This window comes from Cnephaeus nilssonii (assembly GCF_951640355.1).
Source record: "Cnephaeus nilssonii genome assembly, chromosome: 5".
Classification (NCBI taxonomy): Eukaryota; Metazoa; Chordata; class Mammalia; order Chiroptera; family Vespertilionidae; genus Cnephaeus; species Cnephaeus nilssonii.
In genome coordinates, this window is record NC_137076.1 from 14,239,837 (window position 1) to 14,265,535 (window position 25,699).

Here is a 25,699-nt window from a genome sequence, read left to right on the forward strand (position 1 = left end):
GGGGAAGGCGACGCTCCATCACACCCCTGCTGCTGCCACTGCCAGCAGCACAAGCCTCGGCCCGCTCTGGTTACCTGAGTCTCGGGCGGTCCTGGGTGGCTGGGCAGCTGCCATTCGAGATTTGCCTGTGCCTTGGGCTGGCCCTGGGCAGCTGGGCAGCCGACATCTGAGGCTCGCCTGCACCTCGGGCCTGCCTGCCACCCCGGCGGGGCTGAGGGGACTGGGCACCACAATCTGTGGCTGTGGGCGCTGCCATCTTTGAGGGCATGGGAGTCAATTAGCATGCTCCCTCCTTATTGGCTGTGGGTGCCGCCATCTTTGCAATGGCGTGAGATTCAATTAGCATATCACCTCTTTATTAGATAGGATAACATGCTATTTAGCCTCCATGAATTTGAGTGCTTTTGAGTGTTTTCATTGTAGTTGATATATAGTTTTGTACCATTGTGATCTGAGAAGATGCTTAGTATGATTTGAATATTCTTAAATTTGTTAAGACTTATTTTGTGTCCTAACATGTGGTTCATCTTTGAGAATGTCCCATGTGCACTTGAGAAGAATGTATATTCTTCTGCTTTGAGTTGAAATGTTCTGTAAATATCAATTAAATCTATCTGATCTAGTGTTTCATTTAGGTTGCTGTTTCCTTATTGATATTTTGTCTGGAAGATCTATTCAGTGATGTCAGTGGGGTGTTAAAGTCCCCTACTATAATTGTATTGCTGTCAATCTTTTTCTTAAAATCCTCCCAAAGTTTTTTTTTTTTTATATCTGGATGCTCCTGCATTGGGTGCATATATGTTTATCAGAGTTATATCCTCTTGTTGTATCGATCCTTTTAGTATTATGAAGTGACCTTCATTTTCTCTTGTTATGGCCTTTGTTTTGAAGTCTATTTTGTCAGATATGAATATTGCTACCCCACCTTTTTTAAATTTTAATTTGCATGCATATTTTTTTCATCCCTTCACTTTCAGTATGTGAGTTTTTGTTCTGAGGTGGGTCTCTTGTAGACAGCATATATATGGGTCATGTTTTCTTATCCATTCAACTACCCTATGTCTTTTGATTGGAGCATTTAATCCATTTACATTTAAGGTTATTATTGATAGGTATTTATTTGTTGCCCTTTTTTATTTATACTTATGTTCCTATCTCTCTTTATTTCTTTTTCTTCTTAAAGCAGTCCCTCTAACATTTCTTGTAATGCTAGTTTGGTGGTAATGAACTCCTTTAGCCTTTTTTTTTTTTTTTTTTGGTCTGGGAAGCTCTTTATTTTGCCTTCAATTTTAAAGGGTAGCCTTTCTGGATAGAATAGTCTTGAATTCAGGTCCTTGCTTTTCATTACTTTGAATACTTCATGCTAATACCTTCTGGCCTGAAGGGTTTCTGTTGAGAAATCAGCTGACAGCCTTATGGGAATTACCTTGTAGGTACCTAACTGTTCCTCTCTTGCTCCCTTTAAGATTCTGTCTTTGTCTTTAACATTTGCCTTATGATGTGTCTAGTGGGTTCTTTTGGGGTTCGTCTTGATTGTACTCTCTGTGCTTTCTGGACTTGTGTGACTTTTTCCTTCACATGTTAGGGAAGTTTTCTGTCATTATCTCTTCAAACAGGTTTTCTATCCCTTGCTCACTTTCTTCTCCTTCTGGGATCCCTATAATATTGTTACATTTCAAGTTGTCCCAAAGTTCCCTTAAACTATCCTCTTTTTAAAAAGTCTGTTTTCTTTGGTTGCTCTGATTGGGTATTTTTTTCTACCTTGTCTTCCAAGTCACTGATTCTATCCTCTGCTTCACTCAGCCACTTTTAATTCCTTGCAGTGTGTTCTTGATGTCAGATGGTATTCTTAATTTCTAACTGGTTCTTATTCACAGTGTCTATGTCCTTTCTCGTGCTGATGTAGTTCCCACTAAGCTCCTTCTTTTTCTTCCTAAATTCCTTGAGCATCCTTATAATCATTACTTTGAATTCTACGTCTCATAAATTGCTTGCCTCCACTTCATTTACCTCTTTTTCCGGAGATTCCTCCTTGTCTTTCATTTGGAGCCTGGCTCTTTATCTCCCCATTTTAACTGTCTCTTTGTGTTTGTTTCTATATATCAGATAGAACTGCTATGCCTCCCAGTCTTCATGGGGTGGCCTTATGTAGTAAGTGTCCTGAGAGACCCAGTGGTGCAGTCTCTTTGATCTCCAGATCTGGATGCTCTAGGAATGTCCCTTGTGTGGGTTATTTGGGCTTTCCTGTTGTAATTGGGTCTTGATTGTTTTCCCCTTTATGGGTTGGATCTCACCTTGGACTAGCTGACTGTGAGGCTCAACCCCAGGGTCATGTGAGTTGTACAGGTGCTGAGAAAGAGCCATTGCTGAACCCTCCTTTCTTTCCTCTTCTGCCTCAGGAAGCAATAGTTTTTAGCATTAAATCACTGTAGGAGACACAGTTGTAGGGATTTCAACTTTGGTAGTGACACTAAGGCTTCACGCATAGGAATATGGACTGAGATGCTCAGGTTTAAACCATAAAACGCCTTTAAAATTTATTTTATATTATTGATTTGAGAGAGAGAGGAACATTGATTTGTTATTATACTCACATATGCATTCATTGGTTGATTCTTTTTTTTAATTGAAAATACATTTTATTGATTTTATACAGAGAGGAAGGGAGAGGGATAGAGTTAGAAACATCGATCAGCTGCCTCCTACACCCCCCCTACTGGGGATGTGCCCACAACCAAGGTACATGCCCTTGACTGGAATCGAACCTGGGACCCTTCATTCCACAGGCCGACGCTCTATTCACTGAGCCAAACCGGTTAGGGCCATTGGTTGATTCTTGTAAGTGCCCTGACCAGGAATCAAACCCACAACCTTGGTGTATCGGAATGATGCTATGACCAGTGGAGCTACTGGGCCAGGGCATATAGTAATATCACCTTTAAGCAGCAGCACTGATTTTGGGTTTTCCCTGCCCCTTCTCTATGGGCTGTGTGCTGTAGAGATAAGATTTGTTCTTACAGACAGTGTATATTTGGCTCTCTTCCTGATCCAATTTGAGTGTCGCCAGCAGGCACATTTCAAAGTGTTTAAAATTGTATCCTCAGCCTCGCCAGGAAACAGCCTGGTCAAAATGAGATTCCACCCAGAGCTAGAGGTGGATTGTGGGGAACCCTCATCGGTCATAACAAATTATTCCTCACAAAGGCCTCTTTCTGGAGGCTGAAAAAAAATTCAGCGTTGCATGCCTACCTTCTCACCGTTAAATTGTGTCCTGAACATTCATGCTCTGTGGCCAGAAAGAGATGGGACTGAGGTGAAATCTTTGGCCAGGAGCCCCATGGACCAGTCCTGGCCAAGCATGATGTCAAAGTTGGTGATCTTGTCTGATGTGGTTCAGAAGGGCCCCGTTGTCTGCCAGTCACTTCCTTCATCCTCTGAGCACACCCCATTCACCCCAAACAGCCCTCCTCCACAAAGGAATGTGTTCCACGTGGGGTCAGAGCAGCACCCAGACCACAGCTGGGGTAGCCCCTCTGCAGTGCACTCTGGGCCCTGAATGAGAGCCATTCATCACTGCTGCTGGTCGAGCAAGGGTCCCTGGCGGCCTGCGGGGGATGGAGGAGACAACTCCCACCACACCCCCCTGACCCCAGATCTGAATGCCTGCATCTGGCAGAGACGTTGAATTGACTGTTCCATCTGGGTGAAAGAATTCAGCTGAGCCCCACACTTCACTGTTGAGTACGTGGCCACTGCTCCTAGCTGGGGCGTGGCATGGTTGTTTATGGGATGCATCCCATTTGGCTTAGGCAAGCCAGTTACTGGGAGCTCCAGAGCACACGGTGTGGAGCAAGTGATGGGAGGAATGAATCATTTCCCCCACCAGGGGCCTCAGAAGCAGCAGAGCTGTCATGCAGAGCTGGAGCCAGAGTGAGGCCTGCTTTAGGAGGGTCCTATGCCGTAGATAGTCATGTTCGTGGGTGTAGGGATGGGGGACAGTTTAGAGAATCAGCTTGTGTACGAACAGTGCTTTTTGCTTAATGTATGAAATGCACTATGCACAGCAGCGCACAAATTTTACGTGTTTTCCCCCCTTATCTGGGTTGTTAACTAGGACTCTGTTGGTCACATTGGGCATTCTTTGATTGGGCCACAAAGTAAGATGTCAGTGGTAAGAGGCCACAGCCTGTGATACTGTGTAAGAATGTGCTGCTGAAGTCAATAGCCACTTGACTTTCAGAAAATATTGCTAGGCAGGCAAGTTCTACAGCACAGAATGCCTTCTTCAGGTGGATGATGAAGTGATTCAAATGGGATTGCTTTGGAGGAGCGGGGAAGAAAAACATTGGAGTAGCCCCAGATATCTTGAGGCTCAGAGATGTTTGGGGGAGCAGGCCTTTCACATTCTTTCCGAGGTGGAATGATTCAGCTGTCAAACCAGCAACCTAAGAAAAGGACCCTGGAAATTCCCATTTTACGTTTTCTCTTTTTCCTTTTGGAACCTGGTTGGGTCAACATTAAGTAAAGGATTTTCAAATGTTCATTCATTATCATTACAATGCCACTCTCGGAATCATAGAAATCATTGTTTTCATAATGTACTAGGAAGTTCCTTGGGTGACATATGCTTTAAAACTAAAATGTCTTTCAATAAGTGATGTTTATCAAGCAATTGAAGTAACACTGTTCAGGATCAACTGAGAAACTTGAGCAAGATCCAGGTTGCGAACCTCTTTCTCCCCCTCTGGCCATACCCTCAGCCTCAACTCCTCACAAGACCAGGAAGCACAGGTTGGCTTACGTCCTGCTTGAAAGTCTTATTTGCAGACACTGCAGACTCCCTGGAGCCCACCCTCCCATTGAATCAGCACCTGCCTCGTTTATATAGCACAAGTGAAGACACCTTTTTATTTACGTAATTAAGCTTTCTCCAATATTGTGTATTCTTGAGGGCAAATGTTTATTTCTAGTTTTCAAATACATTGTTGCAAGAGATGGATCCAGGAGGGAACTACCTGAGCTCATTCGTGGGAGTTCCCAGTTCCCCAAATAACACTTGGAGAAGTCGGAAGAAAAAAAATTAAACATGACCAATTGCGTAATGCAGCTTAGCATCTTGTAGTTGGCACTTGGCACTGCTTGCTGACCCAATTCTAGCAAGCAGTGCCTGTTTGAACCAAAATGTTTGAACCAAAATGTCATATATATTTGTTAATCCTCACCTGAGGATATATTTTTTCCATTTAGAGAGAGTGGAAGGGAAGGGGAGAGACAGGGAGAGAGAAACATGGATGTGAGACAGACACATCGACTGGTTGCCTCCTGCATACACCCCGACTGGGGTCGGGGATCGAGCCTGCAGCCGAGGAGGTATGTGCCCTTGACCAGAATTGTGTGACCCTTCAGTTCTTGGGTGGACGTCCTAACCACTAAGCAAAATTGGCTAGGCCTTATCCGATATTTTTTGACCACCTACTATGGGTCAGGAATTTAAGAAATATAATCTTTGATTTACATATAACATATATATATTGATTTCAGAGAGGAAGGGAGAGGGAGAGAGAGATAGAAACATCAATGATGAGAGAGAATCATTGATTGGCTGCCTCCTACACGCTACCTACTGAGGATTGAGTCCGCATCCTGGGCATGTACCCTTGATCAGAATCAAACCCAGGACCCTTCAGTCCACAGGCTGATGCTCTATCAACTGAGCCAAATCGCTAGGGCGATTTTTTTTTTTAAATAGTACTGAAAAATAGGTGTTTTTTGTTTTCCCTTAAAAATTTTGCTTTTAAGTACATATTTCCATTTTATAAAATACTGAGACTTCGAAAATCTGAGCGTGCCTGAGGTCACAGAGCTAATAAGTAGAAGAAATGGGATTTGAACCCACTTCTGTGTGACTCTAAGCCGGTGGTCCATGTTGCTTACTGGCAGCAGAGAGGGGGCCCCCTGTCCAGCCCCTTCCTTGTGGAGAAGAATGTGCAGGCCGGCTGGATGAGTCGGTGCATGCAGGGAGCTGATTCTGGCTGCTATTTGTCAGGAATGCTTGGGACCTTGAGTCCCAGTGATATGCAGGAATTCTATCCCTAGCTGTTCCAGACACCCCCTGAGGGCCAACTGTCTCTGTCAGCAAGTTTATACTAGCATCAACCGTGTGAACGTTGTATCCTCAATGGATTGAATTGAATGTAAGAATGTCTTCAACTGCTCCGTCAAGAGTCCCCTGAAAACATACTGGGACAGATCATTTACCACTTTCTACTGAGCCCTACCCACACTCCTCTGGCATGTGCTGGCTCTTATTTGTGTCAGTCAAAGGCTGCGGTCCTTGGGCATCTTGCCTTGAATCCTCTCGCGAGCTACACTGTGTGAGTAATTAAAACCATCTGCTCCATAGTTCCTAGACTTCACGTGGGTGAGGTTTTCACAGAATCCTTCCCAAGGTGGGCTTCCTCTTGTGGACAGTCCTCTGCTGCCTGGAGAGGGCTGGTGAGACCTGAGCTGCAGAGATGCTGGCTGTGGTCAGGCAGAGGGTGGCCCTGGAGTTTCCATGGTGGTGGTAGTGCAATCTCACTGGTGCAGGCTCTTCCTGGGTTGCCAATGACCTTGGAGATTTTCAAAGGTGAAGGTAGAAAAGAGATCTTCTGTTTAAAAACTCTCCCAACTGTGTATCAATCAGATAGAATCTGATAGATGTTTCCACCAGGCTTTTTTTTTTTTTTTTAATCCTTACCCGAGGATATGTTTTTGTTGATTTTAGAGAGAGAGGAGGGAAACACCAATTGGTTGCCTCCCATACATGCCCCAACTGGGGATCAAACACACAACCTAGGTATGTACCCTGACAAGGAATCGAACCCACCACTTTCTGGTGTAGGGAATGACACTCCAACCAGCTAAGCCACCTGGCTAAGGGCTCCACCAGGCTTTTTGATGTCTTTAGAGAAATACAACTCTCTGAGCGAAGAGGAAGAGCAGGTGTGAGGAGGAGGATTGTCTTCCATCAATCCAAATGTCATCAAATGTTCCGAAGAGTCAAAGGAGAATGAATTTACCATATTTGTTTATGATTCAAGACATAGTGTAATTCTGTGTTTTTTGTTTTTTTTTTAAATTGAAACTGCCCCCCCCCCCTTGCTGGCCTGATCGCCCCTCACTGCCTCTGCGTGCCGGCCTGATTGCCCCTAACTCCCCCCCTTGCTGGCCTGGACATCCCTCACGGCCCCCCGCCAGTCTGGTCGCCCCATGCAGCCTGCTGTTCAGTCGTTTGGTCGTCCCTCACTAACCCCCCTGCCGGCCTGGTCATAGGCAGCCATCTTGTGCGGGTGTGACAGTCAATTTGCATATTACCTCTTTATTATATAGGATTATTGACTATATTCTCGATGCTATACTTTACATCCCCATAACTATACCATAACTACCAATTTGTACTTCTTAATCCCTTCACCTTTTTCGCCCTGCCTCCCTCATCTCTCCCCTTTGGCAACATCAGTCTGTCCAACCCATTTTTAACAAGCGCCTGACCTGTGCTAAGCAAGGGCCCAGAGCACCCCTGCAACTTTAGCAGAGAGAGGACTTCTTCAGCCACAAGGAAACAGCCTGACCCAGCCTGGTTGGCAGGCGCCCACCTGGGCGCGGCTCCAGCACAGCTGCTGTGGGCTGGTGGGAAAAGCCAGGCGCAGAGCCTGTGGGGAGTTCCCTCCTCGGGACCCTGGTAGGCCATACCTGCGCCCCGCAGGCTCACGTATGTGGCTGCCCCCCAGCCACAGGACCGCCCCCCCCCCCCCCCCCGGGCTCAAGCTCCTATGGACTGCAGAGTCCGTCCCGGTGCCGCTCTCTGCAGTTGGACCTGACCTTGCACCACCTGCCTCCTCTGCACCTCCAGCCAAGGCTCAGGTCTAAATGCATCATCTGGGTGGCAGGCGGGACCGTGGGAGGTTGGCCGGCCGAGGGAGGTTGGCCGAGGGAGGTTGGCTGCCAATGCCCAGGTGAACCAGCTGAGCTGCAGCAGTGGGACCATCCTGAGTGGGTTCCCTAGAGGCCCCTCACCCCCTGCAGCGAGGGTCTGGGATGGAGGAAAGGCTGTACCTGAGCTCAAGCTCAGAACCGCAACCAGGAAACAGCCTGACCTATCCTGGTTGGCAGGTGCCCACCAGGGGAGCGGGCAAGGCCTCGGGCCTGCAGTGGGTTATGGTAGAATGAAGCCTCGTTGAAGGGGTGGCCCGGCACTCCACCTACCCAAGCTCTGCTTTGGACGTTGGCTTCTACCTGGCGGTTTTTTCGCTCCTGAGGGCTGCATGGATGCCCATGAAAATGAATTTTGACAAAGCATTAAGGGAAAGATGAACATTTTGTTTTGTTTTTTTAATGTTCAGTTTTTTTAAATATATATAGTTTTATTGATTTCAGAGAGAAAGGGAGAGGGAGAGAGAGAGATAGAAACATCAATGATGAGAGAGAATCATTGATCGGCTACCTCCTGCACACCCCCCACTGGGGATTGAGCCCTCAACCTGGGCATGTGCCCTGACAGAATCAAACCTGGGACCCTTCAGTCCACAGGCCGACCCTTTATCCACTGAGCCAAACCAGCTAGAGCAAGGGAAAGATGAATATTTAATAGAAAAAGGGATAAAAAACATAAAGAGGTAATTTCCTAAAAAAGCAATATAAGTGACCAATAAGCAGGGGGGCGCGGGCAGGGAGACTCAACCTCACTAGCAACAAAAGAAATGCTGGTCATAAGATACCTTTTTCTGCTTATCAGGTGGGAGAAAGTTTGAAAACATGGTCATAGCTGGAATGTTTGAGGATGTGGGAAACCTACATCCTGCCGTTGACATGAATATTGGCACAGTCTTTCTGAAGGGCAGTTAATATACAAAGGTGTTCACTTTTTACCAGCCCTTTGACCCAGCAATTTTATTATTAGGAATTTATTCCAAAATGATGGACAGTTTAGAGACAAAGATATTAATTTCAACTATCTTTATAGCAGTAAAATAATAATAATAATAATAATAATAATAATAATAATGATAATGATAGCCCTGGCCAGGTAGCTCAGTTGGTTAGAGTGTCGTCCCGATACTCCAAGGTTGTGGGTTCAATCCCTGGTCCGGACACATACAAGAATCAACCAATGAATGCATGAATAAGTGGTACAACAATTTGATCTCTCTCTCTCTCTCTCTCTCTCTCTCTCTCTCTCTCTCTCTCTTAAGTCAATCAATAAAGTTAAGGAAAAAAGTGATAAGATTATTATAACCGAAACCCAAGTTCTGCCGCCACAAAAACCAATCTCGTTACACAGAGCGGGACCCTTGTCACAAAGCCCATCTCCCCATCCCAGTGCAGGCAGGGGTTTTTATAAGGAGGGGGAGGCAAGTCAGAACAAAGAGATCAAGGGGAGGGGGTAGAAAAGTTCTCTACGTGCAGGCCAGACAGTCGTTCCCATAAGGACCTGGAAACCGGTCAAGAGAAGGTCTGTTGTGCATCATCCTGGCCTTCATCATCCTGGTTCTGTGTTTGAAGGTCAGCAAATTTCCCAGAACTGGGATAAGCTGCAGGTCGGAGTCTTTATCTTCTGAAGTTAGTTCCTAGGATTCTTACACAAACACTAGAGGACTCATGCACGAATTCGTGCACGGTGGGGTCCCTTGGCCTGGCCGGTGACCGGGGCCCTTCGGGGCCAGCCGGCCTGGGGAAGGGACCGTAGGAGGTTGGCCGGCTGAGGGAGGTTGGCTGTGGGAGCGCACTGACCACCAGGAGACAGCTCCTGCGTTGAGTGTCTGTATCATAGTGACCGGTCGACTGGTCGTTTGATCGACCGGTCATAACGGTCACTTAGGCTTTTATATAGAGAGATGCTACAAGCTACCTATTAGTCAGAGTCAGCATCTACAGGAACAATGTCAAATGAATGGTGCGGTGGGTTACAATTCCCACTGCTACATTATAAGATGGAATATTGAGGCCCTAGCTGGTTTGGCTCAGTGAATAGAGCGTTGGCCTGTGGACTGAAGGGCACATGCCTGGGTTGTAGGCTTGATCCCCAGTAGGGGGCATGCAAGAGGCAGCCGATCAATGATTCTCTCTCATCATTGATGTTTCTATCTCTCTCTGTCTCCCCCTTCCTCTCTGAAATCAATAAAAAATATATTTTAAAAAAGATTGAATACTATGTAATAAAAGTTTCGTAAAATAAGGGACAATGAAGCGTAATGTTTGCAATATACTGTGAAATGTGAAGAGCAGTTTACCAAAGCACTATGTAGATGATTCCAGTTTTGTTTTTTTAATTTTATTTTATTGTTGAAAGTTTTACAGATTTCCCCTCTTTTCCCCTCTCTGCCCTGCCTCCACCCATTTCCCATCCCACCCCAGGCCTTCACCTGTCTATTGTCTGTGTCCGTGGGCTTATAAATTCTTTGGTTAATCTCTTCCCGCCCTCCTTCCCGCCCTCCCTCTGAGATCTGTTAGTCTGTTTCACACTCCCAGGTCACTGGTCCTATCTTGTTCATCAATTTATTTTGTTCCTTAGATTCCACATATAAGTGAGATCATGTGATATTTGATTATTCCAATTTTGAAAAGCAAATATTTATGTTCAGAAAAGGGCCGTAAGGGGTATACGCCACAGTGGTATTAACAGTTACCTCTGACAGTGGTGCTGCAAATGATTTTCTTTCTTTTACTTACGGCATTGCCCACATTTTTATCACCAGCTCGTATAACTTTGGCAATAAGAAGCAACAACAACAAAACCCCATAAAAGTTATTTTTAAAAGAGGAGAGAAGCAGCTGGGTGCAATCATTTACAATTCCCCAGAGCAAGGAGTCGGAGAAAGCCCTACAAAAGAAGCAAACATTTCAGGAGCACTTTTCTAGAAAGATTTAGGAGTTGAACACTGGCCATCCCCACAGATTAGAGAGTCCAAGATGATGGGTGGAGCAGTTTATAGATATGCACATCCAGAGATTAAGATTTCTTTTCAAAAAATGAAGGAACACTTTCCCCCCCCCCCCCCCCCATTTCTTTTTGAGATAAGAATAGGTGGCCTGGAGGCCTCTGTAGCTCTGGTGTGAGGGGGACCGTGGGAGGTAGTAGGCACGGGCTGGCCTGCGGGGCAGCTGTCTGGGGCAGTAAGCACAGTGGCTAAGGACACAGCCCAGGTCAGCCTGCTGCCCTCGTCCACATCCTGGCTTGCCCCTTACCATCGGTGCAACCTCAGGCAACTCGCTGACCCCCTCTATGCCTCCTTACCCTCCTGGGGCTAATAATGGTGTTTATTAAGTGGATGAGTGCCCTAATAGTTTATTTTCCCCTTTTATCGCATTTGCAAATATTTGTAGATTTTCTAGCTATTCTCTTATTATTAGTTTACAGCTTAATTCTACTATAGTCAGGCAATACATTCGGTGTGATTTCATTAAATGTGGTGAATCTTGCTTTATGACCCAACTTAGGGTCCCTTTGGGTTAATTTTGCATGTGAACTTGAAGCGAACCTGTCTTCTGTAGTTGTTGAATACGGTTGATAAAACCTTGTCAGTTAGTCGCGATTGTTAATCATGTCCTTCACATCTTCAGGGCAAGGATCTGTTTGCCTGCTTCTTCAGTTACTGACAGAGGTGTGTAGACCCTCCCACTATGATGACAGACTTCTCAATTTTTTCCTGTTAAATCTGTCAATATTTATTTTATTCATATTGAGTCTATGTCTTCTTGGCAGGTTGGCTCTTGCGTCATCATAATCTGTCCCTTTTTGCCTACAGCAATGTTTCTTGTCCGAAAGTGACTTTATCTGACTTCGTACCAGTGTTTGTGTGCATTGAATATCTTTTTCCATCCCTTTACTGTAAACCTCTGTGTCTTCTGAAAAAAATATAAAGTAATATTGTTTTGTTAAATCATCTGATGTCATCCTTGATATATTTGGGTTTAAATCCACCATCTTACTATTTTTTTTTTTATTGTGACAACTATTTTGTGTTATTTTTTCCTCTACTTTAATTTGGATTACTCAGTATCTATAATAATAAAAGCGTAATATTCTAATTAGACCGGACAGCCAAACGACCTTCCGAACGTCATTCCGGACATCCTTCTGGATAAAGCCACAGCTGCAGGGGCCAAGGCAGAGGCTGAGGCAGAGGCAGTTAGGGGTGATCAGGCAGGCAGGCATAGTGGTTAGGGGTGATCAGGCAGGCAGGAAGGAAGGCTAGTGGTTAGGAGCCAGTGGTCCCGTATTTCAGGATCAGGCCTAAACTGGCAGTTAGACATCCCCTGAGGGGTCCCGGATTGCGAGAGGGTGCAGGCCGGGCTGAGGAACCCCGCCCTCATACCCCACCCCCACCCCCATGCACGGATTTCGTTCATCAGGCCTCTAGTTTTTTTATAATTCCATCACCCCCTCCCTTACTACCCTGTTCATGCTACTTTGCTATTACTCTTATGATGATTACAACATGCACCTATTGGACTTTGCAAAGTCTAATAGAATATAGTACTTTTACCACTTCCAGACAATGCAAGGACCTTGAAACGCGGTTCATTTACCCCCCTCCTACCTTTTGTGCTGTTGTTCCTATGCTTTTAATGATGCATAGACAGGGCTGGGCAAAATGAGCTTTACTGTTGTGGGTGTGCAAAACAGTTTATTCTTGTATTATTATTTATTAATTGTTGTATTACTTATTTGTATTATAACTGTACACCTACTTGTGCCCACCCCATATTTTAAACCCCACGAGTCATTTTATTGTTTTTACAAGGTTGATCCTCATTTAGATTTACCTACATAGCTGCCCCTCCTATACCCTCATTCCTCCTGCTCCTCCATACTAACATCTCGGATCAGTTTTCCTTTGGCCTGAAGAACTTTTTTTACTAATAACATTTTATGGATCCTCTGATAACAAATTCTCCCCGTTTTTGTTTGTCTGCAATGTCCTTGTTTTACCTCCATTCTCTCCAGCAGTTCCAGAGTTCTAGGTTGACTGCTGTTGTTTTCTTCCGTTTGAAAATGTCACGCCCTTGCCTTCCTCCTCTCCTTGTTTTCCGTTAAGAGTTCAGCTGTTGGTCTTCTGCTGCTCCTTTGAAGGTAATGCTCCTTTTATACTGTGGGTGCTGTTAAGGTTTTCTGCCTTGGATTTTCTGCAGCTGGGTTTTGATGTGCTCAGACGCGGTTTCTACGTAAGCTATACTGCTGGGGCTGATAATCTGTCATCAATTTTAAATAATTCTTGGCTGTTACCTCTTTAAACAGTTCTTTCCTACGTGCTCTCTCTCCTCTCCTGGGGAATTCCAAGTATGTGGATGCCAGAGCTTTCTAACAATAGAGCACAGCTCTGTGCTCTAACTTGGGCCCCTTCCACTCCAGCCCGGGCCTAATTAACAGAGCCCCACCTCCTGTTAGAAGGCTCTGAACTCCTGTTTTTGTTCTGGGAGGCTGCCCAAAGCAAGCTTCTCAGCCTCTTGGCCAATGCCTGGGGAACTGGCTAATGCCTGGAGGGGAAAAGCAGACATAGGTGCGAGGCTCACCTCAGTGCACGTCCTATCTCTCGGGATTCTTGACTCTTGCTGCCTCTATAGGGTTCCAGTGTCTTCAAATACATGCCTTCAGAACTTCATCTGCCTGCTCCAGTTGTTCTTGTCCAGTCTATCTAATCGCAAGCTGGTCTGCTGAAGCCAGAAACATGAGGTGCTGTGTGCAAATGACACAGTGATGGCTTTTGCCCGTTGGGGCTGTGGGTTTGGTAGAGCCTGGCATGACAACAGTATAAAGCACAAGCAAAATGCTATTTTTAAGGGAACCGGAGAAGACATTCATTAGAATCTGGGAAGGTTTCCTTGAAGATTGGGAGGGCTCATGGCTATTTGGAGGAAAGGGAAGGGATGGGAAAGGAGACCCATTGCTTCAGTGGTTCTCAACCTTCCTAATGCCGCGACCCTTTAATACAGTTCCTCATGTTGTGGTGACCCCCAACCATAAAATTATTTTCGTTGCTACTTCATAACTATAATTTTGCTACTGTTATGAATCGAAATGTAAATATCTGTGTTTTCCGATGGTCTTAGGCGACCCTGCTAGTGACCCACAGGTTGAGAACTGCTGCTCTCGGAGGTGGAACAACTGAAACCAAATACAGGCTGATCTGATGGGATAGGTGACATGGGAAGGGCTGAGTGGGGGCAGGGAGAGAAGCGTAGTTGGAACTGAAGCGAGGAAATGTAGATACATGCCAGATAGAAAGGTGTCTATGTCCCAGACGGAATTTGGACATTGTAGAAGCAATTTTTTATTTATTTTTGTTAATCTTCACCCAAGGATATTTTTTTCCATAGATTTTTTTTTAGAGAGAGTAGAGGGAGAAAGGGAGGAAGGGAGATGAGAGAGAGAGAGAGAGAGAGAGAGAGAGAGAGAGAGAGAGAGAGAGGAGAGAGACACATTGATTGGTTGCCTCCCACTCATGTCCCAACTGGGGCTGGGGATTAAACCTGCAACCCAGGTACATGCTCTTGACTGGGAACCGAACCCGAGATCCTTCAGTGTGTAGGGCTGATGCTGTAACCACTGGGCAACCACAGCCAGGGTGGAGTTTGGGCATTTTTTATATGTGATGGTGAATTGTTGACGTTTTGGTAGCTTGGGAGTGACGAGTTCTGGCTCTGCCTGCAGTCATGGTGCAACTCTGGTGAAGCCCTTAGCCTTCTCTGCTTCCAAATTTTCTCTTTTGTGAAATAAGAGTCATAATCTCTGCCTCCTCCACTCGCGCCTCAGCCTCTGGTGAGGGTAGATGAGCTCCTGCATGCAAACGCGCTCTGATGGCCACGAAGTGTGGCCAGGGCAGGGGAGGCGAGGATGCCTTCCTTCAGGGCCAAGCTTTGATCTGGGGGGGCTATCACAGGACCCTACAACCCTCTGGCCTTGTTTGTGAGTCATGGGAGAAGGATGGCTGGGTGTTCAGTGAAACTGAGCCTTCCACAGTCCTCCGTCCTCACTGTCCTCTCAGCGCTGTCATCTCCGCACCAGCACCCGCCATGGGGCGGGGCCCTGACAGGCCATGCCAACAGTAATGAAACTGCCTCTCGCCAGTGACACCATCCCTCCTGGGCAGCTCTGGGCAGTTACCTGGTCCTTCGTTGATGGTGGTGAGCCATGAGGAGTACGATTAGCCTACCTTCGTACCTGGTTAAAATGAAGTGTACTATGTCACCCTTTAGTTTCCACCTCCTGGTCCTGGTTGTGCTTCGGGGGGCCCCATATACCAAGTGTATTTCCTTTTCCACGAGACACACCTGCAGTCCCTTTAAGATAGTTTTCCCGCTCTCTGAATTATGAAAGGGCCAAGGAACATGATCTTGTTATATGACCTTACGCTGGAACTCTTGGAGGCAAGGTCTGTCTGGGTATGGGGACCATGATCTTGAGAATTTTAAATTTTTGTTAGATGCTCCTATAGTGTTTATTAGATGTCATTCATTCAATCTTCAAAACAATGCTATGAGATAGATATAATTATCATCCCCACTTCACATACAGGGAACTGAAGCACAGAGAAGTGAAGTGTTTTGCCCAAGGTCGTAGAGCTAATAAGGGTCAGAATGAGGATTCAAGCTCAGATTATCTGGCTCCAGAATCCGCTCTTCCCCGCTCTGCTGTCCAGCCCTCCTTTCCCCGATGACAGGCCACTCAGCCTCTTTCCTGTTTGCCACGAAGAACCTTATGCCTCTCCTCTGTGCAGAGAGCAGGCTGCTCTCAGCCCCTGCACCCCTCGGGGACAGAGTCTATGAGCTGTCACCAGGGCATGAAGGCTGCACTCTGAGGCTGCTGCTTGCAGAAGCCACAGTTCAGCCAAGGACAAGCCCTCTGTCCAGCTGTTCAAGGGGCTTTGCCACTGACCTCACTCCGCAGCCTCGGTGGTCTCGTGGCCCAGAGTATAAGACATGCTGCGACCAGAGGCACGGTGGGCGTGTGCTGGTGTCTGAAGGCAGAGCCCAGGGGGTCAGATGCGTGCGCAGAGGGAACAGCCGCCCCGGAGCAAGGAGAGACAGACTCCAGACCTCCCGGTGGTGTTCTCAGCACCCGGAAGAGGCAGCTTCCATCCAGGTCAGCTAAGGTCCAGAGGGAGGGAGGACCTTACATGGGAGTTCCCGAGAGTCAGTGTAGCATTTCCCCAGCGGCTTGGGCCCTGGAATAAATTGTCCTCTCATTCAAGAAACAGGTCCATGAACCTATGCTATTCACTCTGGAGAAGCCAGAGAAGTCCGGCCCTTAAGAAGTTTGTGACCATGCCCTAACCTGTTTGGCTCAGTGGATAGGGCGTCAGCCTGCGGACTCAAGGGTCCCAGGTTCGATTCCGGTCAAGGGCATGTACGTTGGTTGCGGGCACATCCCCAGTGGGGGGTGTGCAGGAGGCAGCTGATGGATGTTTCTCTCATCGATGTTTCTAACTCTCTATCCCTCTCCCTTCTTCTCTGTAAAAAATCAATAAAATATATTATAAAAAAAAAAAAAGAAGTTTGTGACCTACTTGGGGACGTCTGGGCAGGGTGAGAAGAATATCTAGATAATAAGCCTGTCTTGGAAGCGGGATGTTGCCCAAGGAGGGATTTGAGTGGGCCCTGGAGATTGAGAAGGTGTAAGAGGTGAGGAGAGAGAGCTGGAGACCCTCTGCTAGCCCTTCCCACCTGCTCTCTCCCCCCACCATCCCCTGTGCCCAGGAGGCCAACCCATGCAGACTCCACCAATGGGCTTGGGTTTGCCCCATGGGAGGCGCCGGGAAGGGAGAGAGGAGGAGGAGAGTGAGGCCAGGTATTTCTTGCCCCTGCCTCTGTTGCTGTGGGTTGGCTCTGAGACCCTTCACTAAGACCCCAGCTCCAAACAGGTGGCCCTCTGAGCTTAGCCACTCTGGCCAGCTCTGGGAACCACGCCCTCCCTGCGCTTCCAGCCTGGATGCCAACAGCGCCTCTCTATGGCCAGCCCGGGTATTACTGTTATCTCTGCTCCTGGCTCTGTAAATAGTCTTTTAAAACACTCTCCTCAAATTAAGTCTCTGTGTGCTGCTTCATTTTCTGCCAGGAACCTTGTGGGGAAAGAAGCCATTCAGAGAGAGGGGAAGGTGGGTGGGCAGCGGGGGAGGGAGTGCACGACCTTTCTGGCTGAAATGAAAGGTGGGAGAAGAGAGGAGGTTGGAGTCTCGACTGTGAAGGGCTTTCACTACTAAGCAGAGGAGTAGGAAGTCCCTGGGGATTCTGGAGATTTCTGTAACCTGCATCTCTCCTCTCTTCTAGGAGGCTCCTGCCTGCAGCCCGAAGCACCCGCTGCCCTCCCCGCTCCGAGAGGCTGTCCAGCCAGAGGGTAGGCATGGCGAGGCCCGGAGGCCCCTGCCTCTGCAGCTGCCTGGCTGTGCTGTCCCTCCTCCCCTTGCTGAGCCTGGCGCAGTACGAGAGCTGGCCCCACTACCCCGAGTACTTCCAGCAGCCCGCTCCCGAGTACCACCGGCCTCAGGTGCCCTCCGATGTTGCCAAGATCCAGCTGCGCCTGGCGGGGCAGAAGAGGAAGCACAGTGAGGGGCGGGTCGAGGTGTACTATCAGGGCCAGTGGGGCACCGTGTGCGATGATGACTTCTCCATCCATGCTGCCCACGTCGTCTGCCGGGAGCTGGGATACGTGGAGGCCAAGTCCTGGACGGCCAGCTCCTCTTACGGCAAAGGGGAAGGTAAACACTCTGTGCTCTGGAACGAGTGCCGTCCCCTGGAAACCCCGGAATGGGCTGCGTGCGGTTAGCCTGGGAAAGGAATCTGCCATTGCTGTCAAGTCTGAATTCCTGATAATTCCATCTGGGCAGCCTTCTGCGTTTGTGCAAGAAGGTGGGAGTGGAGGGGTGCTGGGGAACCCTACAGTGACCAACAGGCCTGCTTTGCCAGATTTCCTGGTTTTAGTGCACAAAGTCTGGTGTCCTCGGTGAACCAAACTGGTTGGTGCCTTAGGCAGGGGCTGAAGTCAGTCTGTGCTCCTCTCCCCCACGTGTGGCCTGGCTGGGGCTGCATCGGCCAGCAGAGCTGGTGCCTTTCTCCCCACCATTCTTCCAAGGACTTCCTTCTGCTCTTTCTCACAAAGGCTGCCCAGAGGCCACGTTCTGACTCTCCACACCCTCCTGTCCCTAGTTCAACACTCAGGTGCTATTTTGAGCTTTGCCATAGCAGGAACATAGTTGCTTTGGGTTAATTACCAAAGTTGGGATGGAGATATATATATACTAGAGGCCTGGTGCATGAAAATTCATGCACTGGAGGGGGGGTCCCTCAGCCCAACCTGCCCCCTCTCAGTCCCGGAGCCCTCAGGGGCGAGAGGCGACCTGGTGATCAGGGGAAGGCGATGCCCCATCACATCTCTGCTGCTGCCACTGCCGGCAGCACAAGCCTCGGCCAGCCCTGGTTACCTGAGCTTTGGGCGGCCCTGGGCGGCTGGGCAGCCACCATCCGAGGCTTGCCTGAGCCTCAGGCCAGCTCTGGGTGGCTGGGAGGCTGAGGAGACTGGGGGACTCCAGAGGCAGGAGCGCAGAGCTGAGGCTGAGGGGACTGGGTGCTGCCATCTTGTGGCTGTGGGTGTTGCCATATTTGAGGGCGGGGCAGTCAATTAGCATATTTCCTCCTTATTGGCTGTGGGCACCACCATCTTTGAGGGCGGGGCAGTCAATTAGCACATTCTCTCCTTATTGACTGTAGGTGCCGCCATCTTTGCGATGGCTTGAGGGTCAATTAGCATATTCCCTCTTTATTAGATAGGATAATGGAGAGGGGGGAAGAGCTTTGAGGGAGAGCAGGTGTTGGAGCCTAGAATCTGAGCATAGGCCTGCTGCTGACCTAACTAACTCTGTCCTTAAGCACAAGATGTTATTCCTTTTTGCCCTCAGTTTCCCACTCTGGGAGTTGGGCTCTCAAGAACTTTTGAGCCCTAGCTGGTTTGGGTTTAATGGACAGAGCGTTGGCCTGCGAACTGAAGAGTCCTGGGTTCAATTCTGGTCAAGGGCACATGCCTGGGTTGCAGGCTTGATCCCCAGTGGGGAGCATGCAGGAAGCAGCTGACCAATGATTCTCTCCCTTTCTCTTCCTCTCTGAAATCAATATATATATATGATATATTATAGTAAAAGCCCAGTGCATGAAATTTGTGCACTTGGGGGGCGGGGGGTCCCTCAGCCTGGATTGCGAGAGGGTACAGGCCAGGCCAAGGAACCCCACCAGTGCACAATCAAGGCCAGGGAGGGACGCAGGAGGTTGGCCAGCCCAGGAGGGACTGCAAGAGGGCTCCAGGGCATGTCCAGCCCGTCTCCCTCACTCCTGATCTCCTGATCAGCCAGACTCCAGCAGCAAGCTAATTACTGGTTGGAGTGTCTGCCCCCTGGTGGTCAGTGCACATCATAGCAAGCGCTTGAGCCGCCTTAGAATATCATTAGCATATTATGCTTTGATTGGTTGAATGGATGACCAGACACTTAGCATATTAGGCTTTTATTATATAGGATAGAGAACTTTTGAAACTTTCACAGTTTATGAGCCTAAGTTGGAAAGTAAATTCAGAGGGAAAGCATTATTTAAAAAAAATAATAATCCAGAAGCGGAGAGTTGGCATCCCTGAGTTGGAAAAGCAACTTGGCTGCCTGGACGAAAGCAGAGGTGCCCAGAGTCTCATCCGGGACTAGTGGAGTAATGCCAGCTGACGGCATAAGCATCCCTGGGGGGACTAACCCATGGTATTCTGGGTTAGGGTCTGGGCTGGAGTCTAAGACCCTGTGGCTTTTGGAAACCTCCCAAGTGACTGTACATAGCCAGGTTTGGGGTTCATTGAATTAGATCATTGTTATGGCCCCCTGCAACCCTGGCTTTCTGTTATTCTAGAAGTTATCGGAGAAAGGAAACTCCATGTCATGCATGTCTCACTTCTGTGCAATTGAATATATCCTGTTGGAGTAACCGCACTTGGAGTGACATGTTCTCTGATGCTGGCTCTGGGTTCCCAGGCAGGGACCAGAGTAAAAGCAGCAAAAACGAGTTAGCAAGTGCTGGGCTCTTAAACCCATTTCCTGTCTTCTTTACAGAACTCCAGACACTTCTCCATCGTCACACATCTCTGTTTATTCTGCTAGTTGAGTGATCGGGGGTAACATCAACTTTGTTTTCTATTCCAGGCTGTCTAAGCCTAAATATTTTATTTTATTATTTTCAATATTTTTTAATTGATTTTAGAAATAGAGGAAGGGGGAGAGAGAGAGAGAGAGAGAGAAACATTGATAAGAATAACAATATCCATCCGCTGCCCCCTGCACGCCCCCTACTGGGGATTAAGCCTGCAACCTGGGCATGTGCCCTGACTGGGAATCAAACTCATGACCTCTTGGTACATGGGTCAACGCTCAACTACTGAGCCACACCGGCCAAGCTAAGCCTAAATATTTATAACAAGTACTTTCCAATGACTGTGGGTTTGTTTGTTTTTTTTACAGTGATAACTTTATTTTATTTCTACCCAAACTTAAAATTTACCTGTCATCAGACAAAATGGGTGTGGTCCCCCCTCCACTTTCATTTGCCCAGGAGTGGGCAAGGGGTGGCTGGAGAGGCAGTGACCTGGCTCAGATGGTGTCATTCAGGTTTGATGATGGGAGAAAAGTTCAAGGGAGTAGAGGAATTCAAATCATGGTCCACAGACAGTGCTGCATGGAGGAGTGACGGATAGTCGCAAGCTGGGACCATTGGACTGTGGGTCTCTGCAGAGATTGCAATACTAGAAAAGTCTGCTAGAGAGATGGGGTAGGGACAGGGGCACAGGGCACAAGGATACAAATGGAGATGGGGGGGTACGGTTATTGGTAATGACAAGGTCTATGGCCATGGGTAGTAGCTGACGTAGCATGGAGGAAAGTCACTGGTGAGAGGAGGTTGAGTGACAATGAGTCCAAAAGTACTGGAAAGATAATCTGTGTGGATGTTGAAACCATCAAGACGTAGGAAAGAAGTATCCAAGAGAGGAAGGGAGAAACAGATGCTATAATAATTTAACTGTCCTCGTGCTATCCACAGAAAGTGGTCAATTGATTTATATCATGGGCGACCTTTTATTTTTATTTTTTTTAAATATTTTTATTGATTTTTTACAGAGAGGAAGGGAGAGAGAGGGTTAGAGAGTTAGAAACATCAATGAGAGATAAACGTCGATTCAGCTGCCTCCTGCACATTCCCTACTGGGGATGTGCCCACAACCAAGGTACATGCCCTTGACCAGAATCGAACCTGGGACCCTTCAGTCCACAGTCCTACGCTCTATCCACTGAGCTAAACCGGTCAGGGCTCATGGGAGACCTTTTAAATGTAAGTATTTGATTTAATCAGTTAGGATTTTTAGCACTGGGGTCATAGTGGGAACTCGGTCAATATTAGCCAATTAATTCATGTTGATTTGGGAGATTATTAAGAACAGGTGGCAAACAGTATGTGGCATAGTGACCAGAGACTGCGACCAGGCTTGGAGGTTGGGGGGGGGGGGGGTGTTCCCCTAGGCCCGTGGTCGGCAAACTGCGGCTCACGAGCCACATGCAGCTCTTTGACCCCTTGAGTGTGGCTCTTCCACAAAATACCATGGCCTGGGCGAGTCTATTTTGAAGAAGTGGTGTTAGAAGAAGTTTACATTTAAAAAATTTGGCTCTCAAGAGAAATTTCAATCGTTGTACTGTTGATATTTGGCTTTGTTGACTAATGAGTTTGCCGACCACTGCGCCTAGGCTAAACCCGAGAGTCGGCTCTGTGGAAGAGCTGGGATGCACAGCTGCGCCCCTCCAAGGCGACCCTCCAGGAGGGCTCACTGTCACCTACTTCCCTCAAGGACACGGTGTAGTAAGGAAGCCAGGGAGTCCCCACAGCTCCTGGGTCTTCCAGCCTGGCCTGTCCACAGTCTTTTCTCCCAAAGCGCCTCTGAGCTCAGGGAAATCTCCAGCCCTGAGAGGGTTCTAGAGTAAGGTGACCAGATCGTCCCGCTTTTGGCAGGACAGTCCCGATTTTTAACAATTTGTCCCGCGTCCCACGGCCTTTTAAAAAAGTCCCTAGTAAGGTGGGACTTTTTTAAAACGCCGTGGGACGTGGGACAAATTGTTAAAAATCGGGACTGTCCTGCCAAAAGCGGGACGATGTGGTCACCTTATTCTAGAGGGACAGCTGCCCACTGCTCACCGTCGGGACGGGTCTCCCAGCCACCTGAGCCGAAGGCGGTTGCTTTCCTCTGCCTGTCCTAGGTCCGAGATGGGATCTGGTTCCCAGTGCAAATCAGTGACAACGCCCGCAGGTGACCAGTGAGGCCCCGAAGATTCTAACTTGAACAATTTGCATTTCCCTGGCAGCTCTGGTGCTCAAGTAGAAATTCATTTCTAATCTTCCTCTTCCCAGTGGTCTGTGGATTTGTTTATGCATCTCTTCTCCTCATGTCAGAAGCATTTCTCTTTTTAAAAACATTTTTTAAATATATTTTTTATTGATTTTTTACAGAGAGAAGGGAGAGGGAGAGAGAGTTAGAAACATTGATGAGAGAGAAACATCGATCAGCTGCCTCCTGCACACTCCCTACTGGGGATGTGCCCGCAACTGAGGTACATGCCCTTGACCGGAATCGAACCTGGGACCCTCCAGTCCGCAGGCCGACGCTCTATCCACTGAGCCAAACCGGCCAGGGCCAGAAGCATTTCTTAGGGTACGTGAGTGGAAAGGGAGAAATCAAGTTTTGCTTCTGATTGACTGGCATTTTGTGTCCAAGGTTTGACCCCCCATGTAACCCAAATGCCACCTTCCTAGCAGCTGGTAGATGGCACCTGTTGCACTGAGCCTAGAATCTGCCTTCAGTAGGCAGAGCCAGAGCTGGCCACTTTGGGATCAGGACAGTCTAGTTGATGGGCATTAAGTAAACAGGAAAAAAATTGTAATGAATTCAGGCCACATGAGAGTACATGCATGGTGATGCTGTCTTGGGCTGTGTAGAAGTTTGTATTTCTACCATCTAAGAAATAACGGGTGAGAATGTGCAAAGAGTAGAATGATTGGGGGTGAATTGAAGCTTCTTAAGAAAGCCGTTCTGCCCGGCCGGTGTGGCTCAGTGGTTGAGCAGCGACCCATGAATCAGGAGGTCACGGTTCGATTCCCGGTCAGGGCACATGCCCAGGTAGTGGGCTCGATCCCCAGTGTGGGGCGTGCGGGAGGCAGCCGCTGATCAATGGTTCTCTCTCATCATTGATGTTTCTATCTTTCCCTCTCCCTTCCTCTCTCTGAAATCAATAAAAAATTTAAAAAGGAAAGAAAGAAGAAAGAAAGAAAGAAAGAAAGAAAGAAAGAAAGAAAGAAAGAAAGAAAGAAAGAAAGAAAGAAAGAAAGAAAGAAAACAGTTCTTTGAGGTTAAGTTAGTTCCCATGAACACTCCAGGGGCTAATTGCAAACATTCCTTATGAGAAGTTAAGCAGACCCTGGTGTAAATTTTTTAGCTTTTCACGCTGCCTTTAGCCGTGTGCTATCTGGCTCCCCGTCCCCTTAGCAAGGGTGGTTCCTCTCATTGCCGATGGGAAAAGGGCGCTGCTTCTTTCCAGCACCTCTGTCCCTTCAGCAGCTTTGCTACAGAATGTTCCCGGGAAGAGGCCTTGTCAACCATGGAGGGTCTTTTCCTTGCTGCTACTTAGCAAGACAAACATTGGTTTGTTGTTGAAACAGCAATCGGTTAGGGAGCATATGTTTCAGTGGAGCTTGATGGCTTGGAAACCGGGCCAAATTGAGAAACCAGTTGGAAAACCTCAGCCCAGATGTTTTCAATAGCTCTTTGTTCCCCTCAATGCGGCCAAAGCGCTCCTGTTGGGGCCTGACCAGCCATCTGTCACAGTGGACACGTTTCATCAGGGCCTCGATGTCCGGAGACTGGCCCTGTGTCCTCCCTGACCTTCAGAGCCTCGGGGTCTCCTTGGTTTTCACATCTCTACAATGGGAGTGTTTTTATCTGCTTCTTCCTGGCATCATGGAAACAACAGTATTCATTGTTTTTCTGACTTACTGAGAGAAGGGGAAAGGGAGGTTGAAAATGTACCAGGAACAAGATTATCTCATTGAATATCCATGGCAACCTGTTTGTTGGGTGTCATTGTTTTCTTTGGAAATGGGGAACAGGCTTGTTTAAGTGGTTGACTGAGTCACGAAGTACCCAAGCCTGAGAGAGAATGGGGAACCCTGTTATCTGACCTCATTATACTATAGGGTTCTACATGGAGCATTAAGAAGCGTGACAGGCTTGCCTGATTTTGTTATCTTTCATGTGGTAGCGGCACTTATAAAAATCACTATTTGAAAAACCCTGTAGTCCTTTAAAAATTCTTTATTTTAATTATGGTAAAATGCACATAACATTAAAAACATGCCATTTTGCCCTAGCCGGATTGGCTCAGTGGATAGAGCATCGGTCTGCACACTGAAGAGTCCCAGGTTTGATTTGGTCAAGGGCACATGCCTGGGTTGTGGGTTCAATGGGGGGCATGCAGGAGGCAGCCAATCAATGATTCTCATCATCAATGATTCTCATCATTGATGTTTCAATCTCTCTCTCCCTTTCCCTTTCTCTCTGAAATCAATAAAAATATTAAACACACACACACAAAAAAACCAAACATGCCATCTTGACTGGTTTCCAGTGTACAGTTGGGTAGTGTTAAGTACATTCACATGGTGGTGTGACCATCTCCAGGACACGTTTTATCTTGGGAAACTGAAACTCTGTCCCCATTGAACAATCACTCCCCATCCCGTCTCCTCCAGCCCTGGCACCCACCATTCTATGTTTGTCTCTATGAATTTTGACTACACGAGGTACCTATGTCAGTGGAAACAATGTTGATTTGCCTTTTTGTGACTGGCCTATTTCACCCATATTGTGCATGTGTTAGAATTTCCTCCCTTTTTTTTTTTTTTTTTTTTTTTAGAATTTCCTTCCTTTCTAAGGCTGAATAATATTCCACTGTATGGATATACCACTTCTTGGCTATTGTGAATAATGCTGTAAGACACATGGGTGTGCTAATAGCTCTTTGAGGCCCTGCTTTCCATTCTTCCGGGACTTGCTGGATCATATGGCAATTCTGTTTTTAATTTCTTGAGGGAGTACCATGCTCTTTTCCATGGTGGGTGCACCATTTTACGGTCCCACCAATAGCGCCCAAGGGTTCCAATTTCTCCACATCCTCGTCACCTGACTTCTGAAAAGTAAGGAGGTGGCTCTGTGGGTTAGTCTTGGAGTCAGTGAATGGAAGTTTCAGGCAGTGAGAAGAACACTGAACAGACCAGGGCACCAGGCTCAGGGGGTGGCCTGCAGAGTGAGTTGCCCTCTGAACCAGAGCTCTGCATCTGTGAAGTGTGACTAACAAGGTCACCTCATCCTCTTCCCTGAAGTATGGGGAAGTATGACACAGGGAAATGCCTTCAAAGCCTCAGGTGCAGAATGGCTGAGGGGTCACGGTCCAGCCTCTGCTACAGGTGAAGGTGAGTCTGGCTTGCATCATAGTCAGTATAACTAACATCATCATCATTATCATCACTATCATTTTTTAGTAACTATGGGCCAACAATAAACTAGACATGTGCCATGTATTATCTCTCCTGCCCACACTCC

At 47.5% G+C, this 25,699-nt stretch overlaps 1 protein-coding gene across 2 annotated transcripts in view; it reads left to right on the forward strand.

The window, feature by feature from the left end:
* LOXL2 (lysyl oxidase like 2) overlaps positions 1–25,699 on the forward strand; it is a 99,874-nt gene that overhangs the window by 16,636 nt on the left and 57,539 nt on the right. For both annotated transcript variants that reach the window (XM_079771832.1, XM_079771833.1), the window contains exon 2: positions 17,308–17,735. In XM_079771832.1, coding sequence (XP_079627958.1) covers positions 17,381–17,735 — 355 coding nt within the window. In that variant the 5' untranslated portion in view covers positions 17,308–17,380. The remainder of the gene's footprint in view (positions 1–17,307; positions 17,736–25,699) is intronic.